At 38.8% G+C, this 20,849-nt stretch overlaps 1 protein-coding gene across 2 annotated transcripts in view; it reads left to right on the top strand.

Moving 5' to 3' along the window:
- The window catches only part of PRKAR2B (protein kinase, cAMP-dependent, regulatory, type II, beta), a 74,631-nt gene that overhangs the window by 28,310 nt on the left and 25,472 nt on the right, over positions 1-20,849 (top strand). For both annotated transcript variants that reach the window (XR_001361400.1, XM_005862871.2), the window contains exons 3-4: positions 15,210-15,262; positions 18,486-18,569. Coding sequence is in view for 1 of the 2 variants with exons in the window: in XM_005862871.2 (XP_005862933.1) it covers positions 15,210-15,262; positions 18,486-18,569 (137 nt within the window). In the remaining variant the exon portion in view is untranslated. The remainder of the gene's footprint in view (positions 1-15,209; positions 15,263-18,485; positions 18,570-20,849) is intronic.

Raw genomic sequence — 20,849 nt, 5'->3', positions numbered from 1 at the left:
CCATGATTCTCTCTCATCATTGATGTTTCTATCTCTTTCTCCCTCTCCCTTCCTCTTTGAAATCAATAAAAATACATTTTAAAAATAAAAATAAAATAAAATATAAGTATCTCTTACCAGAGTTGGCAGTCTGGGCTCTGGGTTTAGATTGACCTGGGTTGGATTACTGCCTCTGCTACTCACATATCCCACGTCCACTTATTAAAAGTTGTGTGTGTGTGTGTGTGTGTGTGTGTGAATCGCACGTGCACGCTCGAGGGTGTATGCAGCCTTAGTCACCTTTCTGACACTCCATTTCTTCATGTAGAAAATGGGGATAGTACTTATCTCCCAAGATTATTGTAGTGTTTGAACAGTAGATAATCCATGAAAAATGCTTAACAGAGTATTATCTCCAGTTTGGTTTCACAGTATCAGCCTGTTCTCCAAATGTGTCTCTTGGATGGACAGGGGCTTCCAGGGTCTTAGACTGGATGTTGAAGTGGGTCAGAAATAGCTTGTGGATGGCAAAGATTGACCTGAAGGATTTGTTAAAAAGATGATACCCAGGGTGAGGCTGAAATCAAGACTCAGACAGTTCAACCGAGGCAACAGGATGAAACCAGAGGTGCCAGCACTGGGCCTGGGAGGTGAGAGGAGAGAGGAGAGGGGGACCTAGAGAGGTTCTCTGAGATGCCCAACCACAGTCTCTGGGGATCTTTGTCCAGGCTTCTCCTTCAGATGGAGTGCAAGTAGCTCTAACCACTCCATGCACCTGTTATCTGTCTGTGCCCTGGCTGATACTAAAATGGATTCTCCCCTGTGAATAGGTACAGATAAAACCAAATGGACACTCCTCCCTAGCCTCTTCCCTCTCTTTCTTCCTCTTCTGGCAGTGGTCATTTACTGCCACTTTTTAAGCACACTATGTTCTTGCAGGCCTTAGCCTGCTGTAGGAATTAGATTCCAGTGGAATCTATGTTAAGTGTTGAGCCTGGTTCTTTTTTGTTAGGCCCAGGAATGCTGATAAACTATCTTAAGGCCAGTGAGAAATTCAATTATCTCTTGAATTTAACTATATTTTTCTCCAGAGTTCTCTTCAAGTCCTCTAGGGAAGAGAGGGAGGAATGCAATAGTAAAAACATGATAACAGTTCAGGGCAAGGCAGGGTAGGGTGTCTCCTGCTCCTGTGTCCTCAGATTCTTCACACCAGCAGACTTAGGGGGATTTAGAAAGTGACATGGGATGCCTTTGTAGCTCCCTTAGCCCCTTGTGTGTCCTGGTTACTGGCACTGCCTATAAAACAAACACAAGTAGCTAGGATGGACATTGAAACTTATCATAACCCTAGAGGCCCGGTGCACAAATTCGTGCACCAGTGGGGCCTCTCGGCCTGGCCTGCAGGATCGGGCCGAAACTGGCTCTCCAACATCCCCCGAGGGGTCCTGGATTGCGAGAAGGTGCAGGCCAAACCCAGGGACCCTACCCAGTGCACGATCGGGGCCGGGGAGGGACACGGGAGGTTGGCCAGCCAGGGAGGGACTGCAGGAGAGTTCCAGGGTGTGTCTGGCCCATCTCGCTCAGTCCCGATCGGCCGGACCCCAGCAGCAAGCTGACCTACTGGTCGGAGCATCTGCCCCCTGGTGGTCAGTGCACGTCATAGTGAGCAGTTGAGTGGTGGCCTTAGCATATTATTAGCATATTATGCTTTGATTGGTTGAATGGAAGACCGATGGCCAGACACTTAGCATATTAGGCGTTTATAATATAGGATTCTCTAATTATGATCAGAGTTTAGGTCGCTGCTCCATAAATTTTCTGTGTGAAGGGCCAGTTTTCCCCCCTATTGCTGACCAGTACTTTTGTAAAATGTAATAAAATGGCCATGGCAGAATCAAATAGCTAGAATAATTCCTAACACTTGCATGCTCTGTACTAGTACTTATCTCATCATGGGCCATTGTGGTTTGGGCAGCATGACCTTGGTATGCTCTGTCTGAGATATGAAAGTTCTCATAAAAAGCTTTTATAAGGGAAAATCACTCATTTATCTGAAAGAACTGCTTAGAAAAAAAAACAACAAAAAACCTTACCCCTTCGGCATTTTGTGAGGACAGATTGCAGTGTGTACATGCCCCACAGTGTGGTGCAAGGGTGGAAAGCAGCAACCCTGCTCCAGGCCCATGGTTCCCAGGTTGTTACTGCTGCTGCCTGGCATGTGCCTGTTCCTGTTGGGAACCTTCCACGAACTGTGCTTGTGTAGCCTTGCTGCCGTTCCCACACGGCCCCAAGCAGGCTCCTTCCCCCTCAGCATTCTTTCTTTCTTTCCGGATGCCATCTGTATAGAGAGTACATCCTCCTGCTGCTGTTACTATTGCGCATCATTTGATACTGCAGTTTGTTCGTGTGTCTCTTTTCCTCTACTGAACTGTGAGCATCATGACAAATATCTACATTTGTCAAAGAAAAACACAGAAGTGAGAGTGCTGGAAGGATGGGAAGATTTGGCCAGACGTGTGTAATGAGGTTTAAGGTTCCTGAAGTAAGGACCAGCCATGTATATAATTACAGAGTGAGACTGCTAGAGCAGATGAAGTTTTTTATTGGCTTCAAGGAAGCAAGCACAGTTTGAGGTTGGGATTGGACATTGAAGTCTTCTGTGACGGTGGCAAAATTGAGGAGGGAAATAGTTGAGTCAGGTACCAATCAGGAGGGGTGCCTGAACGCTCTGAATCTCAGAGGAGCACAGGTGTTTGCTCGGGAGGACCGAGTAGTGGTCTGGATGCCAGTGTGAGGAGCCATGAGGGTCCCTCACTACCTTTTGGACCCCACTGTGCGCAGGGAGTGGGTCTTTCTAAGAGAAGTGGTGTTCTTGGAGAAGAACCAGGTTCCAGCTAAGGCAGAGAAATACCGGAAATGTTTCATAAAAGCACTGGAGGGTGTGGGGAAAGTGTTGGGAAGGAGAGCAGTAATGTACATGAGGAATCCATAGGTCAGCAATTCAACCAGAAGGGCATGGTTTGATTCCCGGTCAGGGGACATGCCCGGGTTGTGGGCTCGATCCCTGGTCAGGGGGGCATGCAGGAGGCAGCTGATCAGTGATTCCATCATCATTGATGTTTCTATCTCTCTCTCCCTCTCTTTACCTCTCTGAAATCAATAAAAATATATTTTTTAAAAGAAAAAAAATGATATTCTCATTTGATTATACTTATTAATATCTACATTTGTTCCATTAGAAACATTTTTAATATTTAGTAATTTAGTGTAATATGATAATTAGACTTTATTGTACCATAGTGAATTCTTGATAGAAACCACGTCTATTAATTAAATTATTAACATATACACTTAATAACCTTGGCCCTGTATCTAGTCTGTCAGTGGGTTAATGTTGACTTTTACTTGCTTTCTATTTCTATTGTCACTCTACCCATTACCATACGCATAGATTGCTGTAGTGACACTACGTGGCTTCTCTTGCTTTAGTCTTCCTTTTTTCTGACTCATCTAGTAAATCTGTCATAATATTCTACATACGACATGTATTATGTATATATATGTGTGTATTATGTGTGTATATATATAGTTGTTGTTATTCCTTACCCGGGGATATTTTTTCATTGATTTTTAGGGAGAGGGGGAGAGACACAGAGAGAGAAACATTGATGTGAAAGAGAGACATCCATTGGTTGCCTCCTGCAGGAGCCCTGGGGCTGTAACTGAGGTACATGTCCTTGATCAGAATCAAACCCGAGATCCTTCAGTCATGTCTATATATTTTAAATCAATATTCAACTTGAGACCCTTAAGAACCTAGACTCAGTTACTGGCAAAAGTAGGTCTACAGTTGTGAGTATGGGAAACTCGGAATTTATTCTTATATTGTTATTTATTAATTATTGTATTATTCCATAAGAACAACTGTAAACCTACTTTTACCCTGTTTTCTATTGCCCCTAACAAAATCCTTGCCATCCAACCAAGCTGTGGCTACCTACTGTATTCTGAACATTCTTTAATTTTTGTTGTTGTTGTTGTTGTTAATCCTCACCTGAGGATATTTTTCCATTGATTTTTTAGGGAGAGTGGAAAGAGGGAAAACAGAGAGAAACATTGATGTGAGAGAAACACATTGATTGGTTGCCTCCTGCATGAGCCCCAACCAGGGCCTGGGCTGGGGAGGAGCCTGCAACCAAGGTACGTGCCCTTTACCGGAATTGAACCCGGGACCCTTTGGTTCACAGGCCAATGCTCTATCCACTGAGCAAAACCGGTTAGGGCTAAACATTCTTTAATTTCAAATATATCATGTAATAGAGCAAAGTACTAATATTATCCCCATTTTATAGACAAAACTGAGGGACAGAGAAGTTAAATAACTGGTCCAAGGTCCCTCAGCTTGTCAAAGTTTGTTTCCTCCAGATGTGGGCTTTTTGCACAGCCTTTCTTTGGGGCTGAAGTCTTACTCAGATGTCATCTTGAATGAATATCTTTGGAGTGATTCAGTTCTTCAGTGAGTGACACATGATACCTACTATTTACTAGTACATGGGGGAGAATGCCTCTCCCAGGAACTCATGTTTCAGCCAAGATCTGGGAATAAGTTGGTGGCAGGATTTTGGGGGAGGGGGGAGCACTCCAGGGGATTCTATGTGCAAAGGCCTGGTGCTTACTCTCATTCATGGGCAAGTATGAATGTGTGTGTGTTCTACTTCATCATTATGTGTTTGAGCTTATGCCACAAATATCTATTTTTTAAGGTTTATTCCTCATGTGATTCCTATACAACTGTATTTATTTAAACACAACACCTCATTGAGGTAGTTCATAATAGCCACACTTTACATATGAAAAAAAATTGGGATTCATAATGCTTAGTAATGTACAAAGGTCACGCAGTTAGTGAGTGGCAGGAAAAAAATGGCAGAGCTGAGATATGCCTCACTCTATCTGAATCCTGTGCTCTTTCCCCTCACTTTATATCAGTCTCTCTCTATTTAACCACAGATAATAATTTATACTACTGCCTGAACAGATAAATTAATCTCCTTAAGCAGCTTGTAAGTTAGCAGAGACCCTATTTAGTACTTAGTGCTTGCATCTGTCATAACACCAAGCACAGCTTTACAAATAGTAAGAGTTGTTTCCATGTGTTGGTTTCACTAAAACTGGAGACATTTTGCATATGATAAAATAAAATTTTATTAGTTTACAAACGAGTTGTTTGCAGGGTGCCTGTGTCATTTTCATAAAAACAGAAAAAGCTATTTTTTTTTTTAAATACCAGTCAGTAGTTCTGAAATACATGGAGCATAAAAACTAAATTGAAGACCTAAGCTCATGATTATTTGTTCTGCAAGATAGCAAAATTTGGTGGCAGAGAATACTTTCAATTTTGTTGCCTACCTTTATCATTTACATTCCCTGGTATCATAGATGAACAATTGTGGGTACTCTTGTCAGAACCACACAGGGTCCCTGAATTACATATCATCCTCTTTTGTTGTTAGAATTTCATTGAATAGTCCCTAGAGTTTGCACTTATTATTTTGCAAATACCACTTCCTTGTCAATGACTGCTCTGTGGTTTTATTCTTAGTTATTTTTGGTAACTGGGTGAAACCTTTATTATATTGTTTTCCTTTTGGTCCTGATCTTTTTTAACAAGTGTTGCCCTTAATTTCTGATGTCTCCTTCCTTATGAGCTACTGAAACACACATTGAATTTAATGTAGTGAAAATGAAAAATGTATTGAAATGCTGGGGGTGGAGGGCAGGGATGCAGCTGGGCTTGAGCTTTGAAACACTGTTAGGGATCTCTTGCCTCTACTTCTCTCTCTTGTTGTGGCCTGCTTTCTCCAGATGGTGGGGGATATGGCCACCACAACTCCACACTTTACAGTAGCCACCAGAACAAGACGGACCTGCCATTCCCTCCGAGGCAAACCCCCCATAATCTCAGGAAATCCAGTCATCCTGGACGGACCTGGAAGTTGTCTCCTTTGCCCATCTGGAGTCTGCTGTGACACAGGGCTCAGAAACCCGACCTCCCCTGGCACTAATTTTAATTGACCCGTTTGGATGATTGGAGTCATGTCTGCGAGCTGATGCTTAGATTAGATCAGCTGCCCTGAAGAAGCCCTGTCTTTCTTTGTGGAAGGTAGCTTCTGTGTTGGCCACTGAGTTTCCTTTCCGGCCTACGGGGGGCCGCTGCAGTGTCCTCAGCACGTTGGCACACCGGAGACAGCTGACAAGCCCTGCGCGCGTGCATGAGGGAAACTCGGGTGACTTGTTTTACCACCTGCCTGTACCACTGCAGGTGACTCATTTGGATGTGTCTTTTCCTGTTGAGGAAAAATAACTATTTTATGGTAGAATAATGCTTCACACACAGAATGACAATAAATACCAGACAAATGTTGCTTCTCTTCAACAGAATGAAACTATTATCTTGCATATCAATTCATCTAGCTACTAAAGGAAAAAGCCCCAAAGGAAAAATGATACTTTACATTCATCCCACAAATTTTTCAAAGAGATAAAGTGGAAGATGAAAGGTCACTGTAATTTTCTTCCTACTTCAGAACATTAAGAGCAGCCAGCTGCCCAGCCAGTGTTGCTCAGTGGTTGAACATCGACCTATGAACCAGGAAGTCATGGTTCGAATTCCCGGTCAGGGCATGTACCTGGGTTTCGGGCTCGATCCCCAGTAGGGGGTGTGCAGGAGGCAGCTGATCAATGATTTATCATTGATGTTTCTTTCTCTGTCTCCCTCGTCCTTCCTCTCTGAAATCAATAATAAATACATATATATTTTAAAAAAAAAGAGCAGCCAACCATCTGGTTCTCTCATACTATGCAAAATTACTGCATTTTAAAATCAGATTGGGTGTTTTTTTTCTAGACTTACAATTGTTTTTAATTTGTGAGAACTTTTTTTATGCAAAAATGTTTGTTTTAGAAATGCTTATTCTCTGATAACTGTAAAAGAGATGGCTATATATCTGGTACTATCACTTCTGTTAAATTAAAAAAGATCTGTCATTAACTCACTATTTGCAAGACTGCTCTGTGCATCCTGTGAGATTGCTAAAGATGAGGAAGGTGTGGCTTGTGCCCAAGTCCCTGGAACAGCTGGCAGTGCCCAGGACTGTCCCAACAGACAGTTAGTTGTAGGACAGCACCGCAGAGTTGGGTCATGGTCAGTGCCACCCCCTCTGGTTCCACTGCACACATTCTACAGAGAGCCTCAGTGCAAAGGGGCAGAGAGACATCCCACTCAGCGAGTTTGTGCCCTCAGTGGGTGAGGCAGAGATGTGCCGCTGCCATTCCTGCTGGCTCGCTCTCAGTGCCGCATGCCTCTCAGAGTATGAGCACTTCTCGGGTTTAAAGGTATCCATTTTCCACACGTGTGGCTTCTAAATGTAAGCCAGCATCTAGTGCTCAACAGAAGAGAATCAGTCATTCTTAATGCTGGAGGGAAAAACCATTGTTGTGGACTTACTGTGGGGCCTTAGGACCATGTTGAGCAACGGCTTCCTATGAGATTTTCAAGAATAGCATTGACTATTGGAGATCTTTGCCTCCTATGTTGCATTTAGAATTTACCCCCACATAATATGTGATTGCACTGAAGTAAAGGGACAGATGAGGTACATTTTGTGTTCCTACATAGAAGGAAGCTTTAAACTAACTTTTGTGCTTGGGGAAAGTGTCAGGGAGGGTGTGGCATTTGTGCAGAGTTTAGGGAGAAGAGTCAGATTTTGATAGGTGGGAAGGGGGACCAGAAGGGATGAGTTCCCCATTGAGCAAACCACATGAGCTATTGTGCTGAGGGAATAGTGACTAGTCTAATAAGGTTAGAATTGTATGGACTTTATTATAGTAGGAGGAACGTACCAAAAAATAGGTTTGGATCAGGTCATGAGAGACCCCCGAAAGTCCCGACATGAGTGTGGATTTTATTCTGTATGTTGTGGGAAGCATTAATAATTTTTGCCAGACATGTACCATGACTAGGAATGGTTTGGATGGAATCCCTGTTATTCTCCACATCTCTTTCACCTTGGTCGTTACCCAGGAACAAACTGAGAACAGGTGAACTCTTTCTGCGCATAGCTAACCACCAGACCGCCTTACTAAGGTGTGTGAATAGGAGGAATTGAGGGAGGTAGAGTTAGACTGTCAGCCCACTGTGCTGTTACTAACATATGTATTATATGTGTTATACACCCAACAGTTTAGTGTTATAATTATTGCTTTATGCAGTCTTGTCTTAAAGAAAAAGTAAGTGTTCATATAGTCTTATGTTTACTCAAATATTTACCTTTCCCAGTAAACGGCTTGTTCGTACTGTCTTCATTTCTTTCTGCCAGATTGAGTTAGCATCTAGTGGCATTTCCTGTTAGCCTGAAGACCTTCCTTTAATATTGCTTATAGGGCACATCTGCTTGCAACAAATTCTCTCAGTCTTTGTTTATCTGAAAATAAATTCATTTCACTTTCATTTTCAAAGGGTCGTTTTTGTTGGATGTAGAATTCTTATGAAATGTTTTTCTTTTTCTTTCAGGAATTTGAATATGCCATTCCTGATCTCTATTGTGTGTTTTTTTTTTTCATCTTCACCCGGGAATATTTTTCCATTGATTTTTAGAGAGGGCAGAAGAGAGAGGGAAAGACAGAGAGAAATATCTATGTGAGAGACACATCGATTGGTTGTCTCCTGCATGCACCCTGACCAGGATGCAGGTGCGGAAGGAGCCTACAACCATGGTGTCCTTGATCAGAATAGAACCTGGGACCCTTTGGTCTGCAGGCCTATGCCTAATGCACTGAGCCAAACCAGCTAGGGCAATTACTAGTATTGTTTCTGCTGAGACGTTAACCATTAATTGTTTTTTTGTTGTTCCCTTGTATAATCTTTTTTTTGTTGTTTTGATGATTTTCTTTGTTTTTGACTTTTAATAGTTTGACTAAAATGTGCCTAAGTATTTCTTTGTGTTTATTCTAGGCTAAGATTCATTGAACTTCTTGGATCTGTAAATTGATGTTTTTCATAAAAATTTGTAATATTTTAACCTTTATTTCTTCCCATTTCCCCAGTTCTTGGTACAGAGCTCCTAAAACCTTGTAATTTTCTAAGTGAGAAGAGTTCTAGTGTTATCATCATAATTAGCTGGTTAATATTAATAAAGGAGAGAAAGCAAAGGGAGGCCAGACATTATGAGCGTGGTCATCTGGGCAGCTTTACCCTCTTGGGAAGCTGTTGGTTTTTTGATCAAAGGATTAGAATTCCTTTTTTATTTCTCTTTGGCTATTATTAATTTTTAAAAACCCATAACCATCAAATATAATGCTCAAAAATCTTTATTAGACCCTTTTCCACAAAGCACAATATAATTTCTATTACATGTCCTCTAGTACAGGCAATCCACTTACTGACTGCTACTTAATAGTTCTAGAGAATATCATTGAGGAATTGTAGTGATTAGTAGCAAACACACTTGGGGTTTAAAATATTAACAGTCATTCAAATATATTCTCAGAATTATTCTTCAGGCTCTTTGAATTGTACCTACTTATCTTACTCTGGGTCATTTGTAAGTTTTTATACTTTCTCTTAAAGAAAATGTACTTGGAATAGTTTATTTTAAAAATATCCTATATGCTCTTGCCTTGTCTTGGATCTTGCACATTGTTAATTTTCTTATATCCTTACTGATGAAAGGAGCATTAGTAGCTATGGGGACCACTGTTCCATGTGAGAGGGAGTGAGGGCTCATGGTGCTTCTTCCGGCCTCTGAATCCCACAGGCTACTCATAGTGTATGAACAGTGGAATTATATAGAGTGTTTGAGCTGGTCGGGTTCTGGATTCATCCTCACTGGTACATTCTGTATTGACGTGATTCTTTTTTTTTTTTTTTTTTAAATATATATTTTATTGATTTTTTACAGAGAGGAAGAGAGAGGGATAGAGAGTTAGAAACATCGATGAGAGAGAAACATCGATCAGCTGCCTCTTGCACACCTCCTACTGGGGATGTGCCCGCAACCAAGGTACATGCCCTTGGCCGGAATCGAACCTGGGACCTTTCAGTCCACAGGCTGATGCTCTATCCACTGAGCCAAACCAGCTAGGGCAACGTGATTCTTTTTATAAATCTGTTGAATGGTTTGTCCTCTAAATTGTGCAATATTTCTTATAAATGAATTAATTATTAAAAGAGGTGGTGGATGTTTAAAGACTAAATGCATACGTGGTCATGTAGTGGAAAGAAAGTGAATTGAGAATAAATGCAATGATTGAGTCCACATGCTCCATAGCTAAAGTTTTTAAATATTTGGATTCCAAGTACAGAAAACTAACATAGTTAGGGCTCCCCCCCCCCCCTTTGGAGTGGTTTTGAAGAAAAATTCACACATTTTTTGAAACAGATTAAATTGTTTTATTTTCTGTAGCTTTAATAATAGGAAAATAACAAATGAAGAAATTCTCATTTGTCTGAAGCCCTCTATTGCTGCTTATTTATGTATCTGTGGATACTGATCCAATAGTATCTTGAGCATGATGGTTTGTTTGTGAGGTATGAATGGTTCTTGATTGTACAGTCACTTAAAGAGGAGTGGTAGACAGGTGGAAGAAACTTGTTTTTAGAAATATAAAAACAGAAAGGAATTGGCAAATTATGCAATCTTATTGAAAATACCTCTTTTGTTAAAGTACAACAAGAATAATGATTTTTGTAATGAATCAGGGCAGTTTAGTGAACTGTTTAATACAGTACATTTGAAATACTTATGAGACAATAGAATGTTTTATAAGGAAAGCAGCAGGAAAAAAATTTATAGGTATTTTTTAGGATTGGTAATTATATGTCTGGGATGATTTAGGAACCTACTTGAATGAAGTTTAAAACATAATTTTATAGAACCAGAGGTGGTTTATGAAGAGCTGATTATTAAAGCCCCATTGATAACCCTCGGGAGAGTAGAACAAACTAGATTAAATGGAAAAGGTATTCCTATCATTTGACCCAGATAGGGTTATACAGTCTTAACTAAAATCCTTTTAATAAAATTCTGCTGCCATAAACATACTGATCTGGTCATTAAATATTCACTTAAGTACTGTTTATTGAAGCCTGCCAACATTTCTGCAAGATAAGTACAGGATGTATATATATTGCTTTTTTGTAGCTGAAATATATGCAGCAACATGGTGGATTATTATAATTTAATAGTTTGATGCAGGAATATATTAAGTTATATAGTTAATCATTAAATATTCAGTTGTTATTTGAAAAGAAGTTTTAAGGAAATTGTAATGATTCTGTTCTGATTTTATAAGCCTTACTCTGTTAAATTTTTAATTTAATGAACTTTTTCTTTGTATTTTAAGTAAGCTGTGAGGTTATTTTAGTACTCCCTCTATTCCCCTTCTAAGCCTCTGAGAGAGAAAGAGGAAATCTTGGGCTTAGGGCCATCAGATTGTCTCTTTGGTCATTAGGGCTCTTCACAATATCCTGGTTTTCTCTTCTCTTAGCACACAGTAAAATTATACTTCCCTGTCTCCTTGAAGTTAGGAATGGCCATGTCACTTGTCCTATGAAATCTCTATATATAAAAGGCTTAAGTGACTGACTGACCATCCGACCAACCAATCAGCCGGTACATATGACGTGCACTGGCAATTTAAAGATAAATGTTGACTCGTGCATGCGCGATACATATAAAGCTCGCGCTGGCGCCAATCGCACGCATGTGTTTTTATCTGTCATTGTCGATTGTGTATTTGGTTGACACTTCTATTATAGAGAAAGGGTGAATAGTGATATTGAAATATTTCTTATAATTAATTTCCTTTCAGTGTGCACGAATCCGTGCACCGGGCCACTAGTGTGATATATATTTCTTCTTAGCGGAAGTGACATGTATCACTTCCAGGCAGAAGCTTTCGGAATATAGGGGAGGAAAAATTCTCCTGTACCTTCTTTGGGTCTCTAGCTGGGCCTACGTACTAAAGCAACATAAGATTAACAGGAGAAAAGCATACAGATTTCATTGATTTTTTTTTTTTTTACATTTATATGGGAGCCTTCACAAGAAAGGACCGAAAGAAATTTCTTGTGGCAGTATTTTTTCTGATACATCTCCTTAGGCAAGAGAAACAAAAGGAAAAATAAACAAATGGAACTACATCAAACTAAAAAGTTTTGCACAGCAAAAGAAACCATCAACAAAAGGAAAAGACAACCCACTGAATAGGAAAACATTCGCTTATACATCTAATTTTAATATCAAAAATTTATAAAGAACTTGTAAAACTCAACACCAAAAATACAAACAATCCAACTTAAAAAATGGGCAATGGACCTAAATAGACACTTCTCCAAAGAGGATATACAGATGGCCAGTAAACATGAAAAGATGTTCAATGTCACTTATCAGAGAAATGAAAATTAAAACCATAATGAGACATCACCTCACACCTGTCACAGTGGCTGAGCATTAATCAACAAACAACAGTGTTGGCGATGATGTGGAGAAAGGAAGACCCTGGTGCATGTTGGTGGAAATACAAATTGGTGCAGACACTGTGGAAAGCAGAATGGATTTTTCTCAAAAAAATTAAAAATGGCTATGGGTTCGATTCCTGGTCAAGGGTACTTATCTGGGTTGCAGGTCCCATCCCCACCCCCAGTTGGGGCCTGTGTGGAAGGCAACCAATCAATGTGTCTCTCTCACATTGATATTTCTCTCTCCTCTCTTTCTCTGTCCCCCTCCCTCCTCCCTTTCACTCTCTAAAAAATCAATGGAAAAAATATCCTCCTTGGGTGAGGATTCAAAACAAAACAAAATTAAAAATGGAGCTGCCTTATGACCCAATTCCACTTTGGGGAATTTATATGAAGAAACCCAAGACACAAATTCAAAAAAACATATGCACTCCTATGTTCATTGCAGCGTCAGTTAAAATAGTCAAGATTTGCAAGCAGCCCAAGTGTTCATCAATAGATGAGTAGATAAAACAGCTATGGTACATTTACACAATGGAATATTAGTTGTCCATAAGAAATAATAATATTTTACCTTTTGCAATAATATGGATAGACTTGGCGAACATTATGCTAAGTAAAATAAGCCAGTCAGAGAAAGACAGATACCATATTATTTCACTCATATGTGGAATCTCATGAACAAACTAAACTAACAAGCAAACCCAAGACAGACTCATAGATAGAGAGTGGGCTGACAGCTCTCGGGTGAGTGGTGGGGCCAAGAGCGGGAAGGCAGGGGCCATGGAGGGAAAAAAGAGAGAAAGAACTGGGCAGGGTGCTGGGCGGAGGTGAAAGAGGGTATGGGGAATAAATGGGGGGGGCAGGGTGCTGGGCGGAGGTGAAAGAGGGTATGGGGAATAAATGGTGATGGAAATTTTTTCAATTTAATTTTTTAAAAAAGAATAACTCTGGCCTGCATATATAGAGCAATGCCTAGAGAAACAAAAGCTAATGCCAGGTTTTAGAGTAATAATGGTAATAGCAGTACTAATGATGATAATCTTGATGCCATTTGAGGCCCTTGGAAAGACATTTCTCAGCCTTTTGCCTATTCTCTGTTCTTTAAATTTCTATATCTATGGCAGAATTAAGTTCATGTGGGTTAAAGGGTAAATGTGAAGAGATCTACTTTTAAAAAAACTGAAAGAAAAGAGAAGTAACAAATCTTTAGACTTGCAAATAAAAAAGGAATTTCCAAGCTCAGAACCAGTGGTATTTTGTGATGTTTAACATTTTAATTTAAATCATATTGGGGAAATTTCTCCCTCGATATCAGTACATTAAAAATAAATAAATGTGTAATCTGTAAAAACTTTAATTATAGTTAAAAGGCAAACTGGATAAAGTGCTTGTGAAAAATATGACAAAGTGGTATTAAAGTTGTATAAGTCAAAAAGAGTACCAAATACGTACATAAATTTCTCATACATAAGGAGGAAGGGGAAAATATAGTCAACTTATAAACATTTGAAAATGATTCAAATTCAATCATAATTTTCAAAAATTTGAATCCTTTTTTCATCTAAATTGCAAAGATTTTAAGCATCAATATCCAACTCTGTGGTACAGTTTAGAGGAGTCTTCTTACATATAATCTTTGTAGGACAGTGAATGGGTGCAATCTCCCTGGAAAGAAATTTGTTGATGAGTATGTCTTAAAAATTGTCATATCTTTTAACAACACCTGCTCCCCCCCCCAAAAAAATTACATTTGGGGAATAATTCCTACAGCATAATCTGAGATGTAGACAAATATTTCTGCATGAAGATATTTATTGCAAGGTTGTTTGAATAGAAGTCAGCTAAGTGTCTAGCATTAGGGGAGTGGTTAATTATAGCTCATGATGAATAATCAGCAGTCCTTAAAGCAATATTTACAAAATGTATCTAATGGCATGTAAAATTATTAAAGAAGGCTTTAAAATTGCATATGCAGTATGAACTCAATCCAGAATAAAGATTGGATAGGACTATGCAAAATGTTATAGTATTTGCTCCTGGAAGATTGGGTTATGGGTAATTTCTGAAATTTACTCCTAACTTTATAATTAAATTAATCATTTCGTAGCAGACTTAGACTTATTTTGCTGTTTATTTAGGTAATTTTTAGATTTTATGCATTTCCATAGCTTGGAAGCGAAAGTGAAACAGGGTAAGCTATGTTTCTCTGAAAAGAAAAAACAAAAAGCAATTTTCAGATCCTGGCCAGTCTGGCTATGTGGTTAGAACATCACCCCATGCACCAAAGGGTCGTGGCTTCAATTTCCAGTCAAGGGACCACACCTGGGTTGCAGTTTCCATCCTGCATATGGGAAGCAATCAATCCATGTGTCTCACTCACATCCTCCCTCCCCTCCCCTCCTCTCTCTCTCCCTCCCTCCCTTTCACTCTCAAAAAAATCAATGGAAAAAATAACCTCAAGTGAGGATTAACAACAACAAAGCAGTTGTCAGTGTCTTAAAGCGTAGCTCTGTTATTATAATACATTTCATATATATTACAAGAGGAAACTGGTTTGGCATATACTGCTTGCCCTGGATGAGGCGAATTCATGGTTTTTAGACCACCACGGTACTCTTCCTGTTTATTAATTTTTTAAGATAGATATTTATTATAGTATGTTTCTTGATGAAAGAATCTTTAAAATGCCCATTTTTATTCTTTATAGTATGTGCAGAAGCTTACAATCCTGATGAAGAAGAGGATGATACGGAGTCCAGGGTATGTAATTTATTGAATAAATTAATTTTAAATTACTTCTGTATTTGGGGAAGGAAAATAATAATAGGAAAGATGTTAACAAACAGGAGACATAATGGAATTATTTTGACTGTTTCTTGCCCTAGTCTTATCTCTATAGCTTACTTCTCCTTCAAGTTTTATAGAATTACTTTATCCAAAGACTCTCTTTGGCTAAAGGAAAGGCAAATATAAAAAATCACTGCAGTTTGTGGTTTTATTTCTTTTGTAAAAATACAACTTTCTCATAGTGATTCCTCCAACTTTGTTCTTCTTCCTCAAGACTGCTGTGGCTATTTGGGGTCTCCTGTGTTTCTATATAATTTTTTGGAATATTTGTTCTAGTTCTGTGAAATACACCATTGGTATCTTGATAGCAATTGTGTTGCATCTATATACTGCTTTGGCTTTACTATGTTTTTTTTGTTTCAGAGTAAGCTTCTGTTATTATAAATTAACAGGAATAGAAGTCTCTACTAGAGACTTTTCAGTCTTTACTAGAAATACTAGGAAAAATAAATTATCGCTGTGGAAGGAGTCTTGACTTGGGGTGGTGAACACATAATACAGTGCACAGATGATGTCTTGTGGAAGTGTGCACCTGAAACTCGTATAATTTTGTTAACCAGCGTTACCCCAATAAATTCAACAGAAAGGAAATACAGGAAAATAAAACAATAACTACTAAATAATAATAGAAGAACAAAAAAATCAGAATAAAATAACATCTAAAGTGTCAGTATAGCAGTTGTTATTCTTTTTAAGTCTATGAGTCTTCATAGTTTGCTCAGAAACTGATTTCTTGGAGGTCCTAATGTTTTTGTAAAAATTTGATCATTTTGGTTTGAAGCAAATTCTTTAGCTTTGTTTTTCTATTATTTATTTAGTAAAAAGTAAGCTAAATTAGAGATTACACTGCCTGGAAAATGGAAGTAATAATTTACCTTCTTTTTTTAGTACATGCTTTACAAAAGTCCTCCTTTTTAATTTGGCCTTTAAAATATAAACAAAAATCTATTTCTGTAGCTCTCAAAAATACTTTAGTAAGATTGAGTTTTAATACAGAAAAGCAGATACTGCATCCCGAAGTCATAGCATCAGTAAGCTTCCTGAAATATATGTAAAATCCAGTGGTCGCAAGATAAGGAGACTTATGTGACCAGCAGATCTTCAAGGAACTCCCATTTCGCTCCTTTACTGTGGGGATTACAGCACAGGAGGGTTGGGGGAAAAGATAGAAAATGAATACGGAACAAGGAAATTGATGTAGAGACCAGAGTTGGCTGAGCTTTCAGGGGTTGGTGACTGGATATGTCACATTTCTGGTAAAGTAGAGCATTTACAAGTACACAAAAGTTATTAAAGTTTTGGTTTGCCAACATGGCACCCAGCATGTTGGACCTAGAAAGTTAGCTCAACAGTGGACATGGTATCCCCAACTTTTTCTCTCTGAGGATAGAGTTTCTCAGCGGCAAACATATAAGATTGCTTTGGCTCAAAGTCTCAATGAATTTCATGAAGCACGAAATAACTTTTTGTTTTGTGTTATTAGTTAACCTTCCTTAAAGTGGGGAGGAATGAATTTTGGTTGGCATGATTTAGTTAATGCCCACGTTTTTAAAGTTTCTTGAATACAGTGATTTAGTCGTCATCGAATCTGTTTTTTTTTTCCTGTGTTTATGTGTCACCTTAGAACAGTGATGGCGAACCTTTTGAGCTCGGCGTGTCAGCATTTTGAAAAACCCTAACTCTGGTGCCGTGTCACATATAGAAATGTTTTGATATTTGCAACCATAGTAAAACAAAGACTTATATTTTGATACTTATTTTATATATTTAAATGCCATTTAACAAAGAAAATCAACCAAAAAAATGAGTTCGCGTGTCACCTCTGACATGCGTGTCATAGGTTCGCCATCACTGCCTTAGAATGTGGTTTGAGATGAATATTAATTAGTGAACAGAAGTTTGCATATATTATATCCCTATAAGAAAAAATGCAGTGACTTCCTCTCTCAGTGGCTAATAGTCGTTTGCACACACAAATAGGATGTATATATATATGTACACATACACATATACATATACACTGTAAATTTCCTCAATTCTTATTGGGCCTATGATTTTCATTAGTGTTTAGCCATCTGAGATGGGCTTGAAGTGCTGATTTTCATTTCCCATGGTAAGTTCTAAAATATGCATGGGCACAAAACACACCACTGCCTGAGTCTGAACTTGCTAACCTGGGGAGAACCACTCCTTTGAAAAACATTCAAGTGCTATCCAAAGCACTAATTCGAAAAGATATATGCACCACTGTGTTCATTGTGTCATTATTTACAATAGCTAAGATATGGAAGCAACCTAAGTGCCCGTGAATAGATGATTGGCTAAAGATGACTCGGTACATGCAGGGCGGGGCAAAAGTAGGTTAACACTTGTGAATGTGGGAAACAGAGTTTATTCCTGTATTATGATTTATTATATTATTTTCCATATGAACAACTATTAACCTACTTTTGCCCCACCCTGTTTATACAACAGAATATTGCTTAGCCATAAAAAGAATGAAATCTCACCACTTGTGATAACATGGATGGACCTACAGGATATTACACTAAATGAAATAAGTCAGAGAAAGACAAATTCCATTGATATTACTTATATGTGGACTCTAAAAAAGAAAGTAAATGAACAAAGCAGAAAAAGACTCAGATACAGAAAATAAACTGATGCTTGCCAGATGGGGGAGGGGCTGGGGGACTTGGTGAAAAAGTGAAGGGATTAAAAAGTACAAAGTAGATTTAGAATAGTCATGGAGATGTAAAGTACAGCATAGAGAATATAGTCAATAATATTGTAATAACTGTGGTGTCAGATGGGAACTAGACTTAGAGGGGGAATCACTTCATAAATTATATAAATGTCTAACTCTAACCACTATATTGTACACCTGAGACTAATACAATATTGAATGTCAACTGTTACTGAAAAATTAAAGAAAAACATTCAAGTGTATTAATCAATGTGCAACCCCTCCCTGAGATAAATTGTATTATTTTCCCCTACTTAGTGGGCTGATAGGTGTCTAGTCACCGAAATAAACCTCAGCACTCACAAATCTTCCTTTTAACATCCTACTAGGAAATTTTATTCTCACAAGTAAGAAGAGTAGACTAATTGTTTATTTAATTTTTTTTTTTAGATTATACATCCAAAAACTGATGATCAAAGAAATCGATTGCAAGAGGCTTGTAAAGACATCCTGCTATTTAAGAACCTGGATCCGGTAAGATAAATCTCAGTAATAGAAACGGTTTTTTCAGTATCTGTGTGAAGAACTGTGCAGCGTCTTGGATTTCACTGTCTGTGCAAGCTAACCTCACCCGGGCGATGTAAAGGCCCCCCCGTGGGTGCCTGCACACGCAGTGGGTTGTATGAGGAGCACTTGTGTTGAGCTTGGGAGGTTCACGCTGTTGGAGCAAGGAGTAAGCAGACCTGCTGTTTGTCTGGGGGAAGACATTATCTCCTCCCTCAAAGTTACAAGCTATAAACAAAGCCCTGAGAAATGGCCCAGCTGAAGAAAAGTTAGGACCTTGCATTCTTGGTACACCCACCTGGAACATGCAGGGATGTGTGTGGCCCCGCTGGTAATAGTAACTATATTCTAATCTATAACTTATACATGTTTTCAAAATAACATTTTACTTGGTTTTAAAGGTAGGGGTATTTTTTTTTGTTCTTTGTAAGGAGTTTGAAATGTCTAGACTTCGGTTTTGGGTGTATTTCTAGAATACCCCCTCTCAGTATGAGTGAGCATGCTGCTCAGATTTTGCCCTGTTTCACGTCCATCACGACAGATGATGTGAATTCACTGCCATATGGTCATTTGGGAAAGAGCCCCTGCTGCCGTGTTCCAGCTGTGAACACTGAGTCAACTTTGGTGACTTACCTCAACTTTTTTTCGGTCAAACGTTGTCAATGTCTTAGTTTTCAGATTGATGGCCTAGAGAAGAAGGCATTACATCTAGACCCACTCGTTTTATGGTGAGGTTTACTTTAAAAGGCCGTTTTTATAAAGAGGAAGGTACTGCATTATGCCAAGTCTACACTGGGTCTTATTACAAACATATTTTTAAAAGCTCTTGTTTCTAATACCATTTAATGTTTATATCATGCTCTTCAGGAACTTGGATTACATTTTATGACTTTGGAGATCTTGTTTTGGGACCACACATTATAAGTTTTGACCAGTTTGACCCAGGTCCTCCAAAATTATCCCTTAGCTTGCAAAACTAGGAGCTATAAAGAATGGGGTTGCTGGTTATTCTATCTAATAATAGAAGACTGAAAAATGGAAGTAAGATAGAAAATTTAAGAATTTAGTGTAGCCCTGGCGGGGTGGCTGAGTATTTTTTTAAAGTGATTATTTTTATAAACATGGGAATTTTTTTAGACATTTTTTGCTACTTTGTTGAAAGTCTTCAATATATACATATATATTAAAGGTCTTCATTGTATTTATTTTTTTAACAAAGAAAAAGCTAGTTCATGAAACTACTAATTAATGAATTATCATTATTGAGTGTTTTATAGGTAAAAAGCAAATATTATTTACATATTGTTTCCAAGAGATCTTTTATTGAGTGTGAGCTCAAACCATTTTGACTTATTTCCCCCACTATCTCACTTTCCCTTCTAGGAAAGATACAGAATATAAATAAGTAAAAGTTAATTCTTCTCAGCAAATTACCACCTGTATGTAATAAGAAACTTATCCTCAAACTTGGCAGATTGAAGACCTTAGGTTACGCTCTTATTTCAAGTAGCTTTCTAGTTTTTATGGTATACATTTTTTTACAATAACCCAAATGCGTTTATTTGAATTACATGTTCAATGCCTATAATCTGCTTATAATGCAGCAACTTCTTTCAATTCAATTCCTTGACTATCCACTATGTCCCAAGGCCTGTCTAAAGTGTTGAAGGCCACAGAACTACTTAGACGTGGTATTGTTCTCTTGGAACGAAAATCGAGAAGGGATTCAAATACACATACAGAGCAATTGGGGTAAAACATGATAAATGCTGTGCTACGGTCAGGGCACTAAGAGAGGATGAGGGTCTCTTAGCCTCACCCGAGGATTCAGGAGGCTGGAGAAGCCACCTCAGGAAATGAGTAGGAGACTGCCAGTTGAAGAAAAGTACAGAGTGTTAGCCCTGGAGCCTCAAGTGGGAGACATCCAGAGGTGGGAGCTCAGACGTGTGTTGTGTGACCATTCCTGAATGCCTCGCTGTAGCATGGGACACGTACTGGACGCAGTGGGCAGGCACGCAGAGGATGTGACAATCAGATGTGTCTAAGGTCATGGTGGTGGCCTCGTAGAGGGTTGAGTTAAAGACAGGAGAGTGACAGGGCAAGGACAAAGGAATGGAGCTCGGTGGGGGAAACAGTGCTATGATCCAGGGAAAAGAAATGGGCCCAACTAGAAAAGGGGAAAAGGGATGGTTTCACAAAATAGTCAGAATTAGCAGGAGCTGGTACTTGCTGATCGAATAAATTGGCATC

Source organism: Myotis brandtii, unplaced genomic scaffold (genome assembly GCF_000412655.1).
Source record: "Myotis brandtii unplaced genomic scaffold, ASM41265v1 scaffold17, whole genome shotgun sequence".
Lineage (NCBI taxonomy): Eukaryota > Metazoa > Chordata > Mammalia > Chiroptera > Vespertilionidae > Myotis > Myotis brandtii.
The sequence above is the reverse complement of the archived record's forward strand: the minus strand, read 5'-3'. Positions and strand labels throughout refer to the sequence as shown.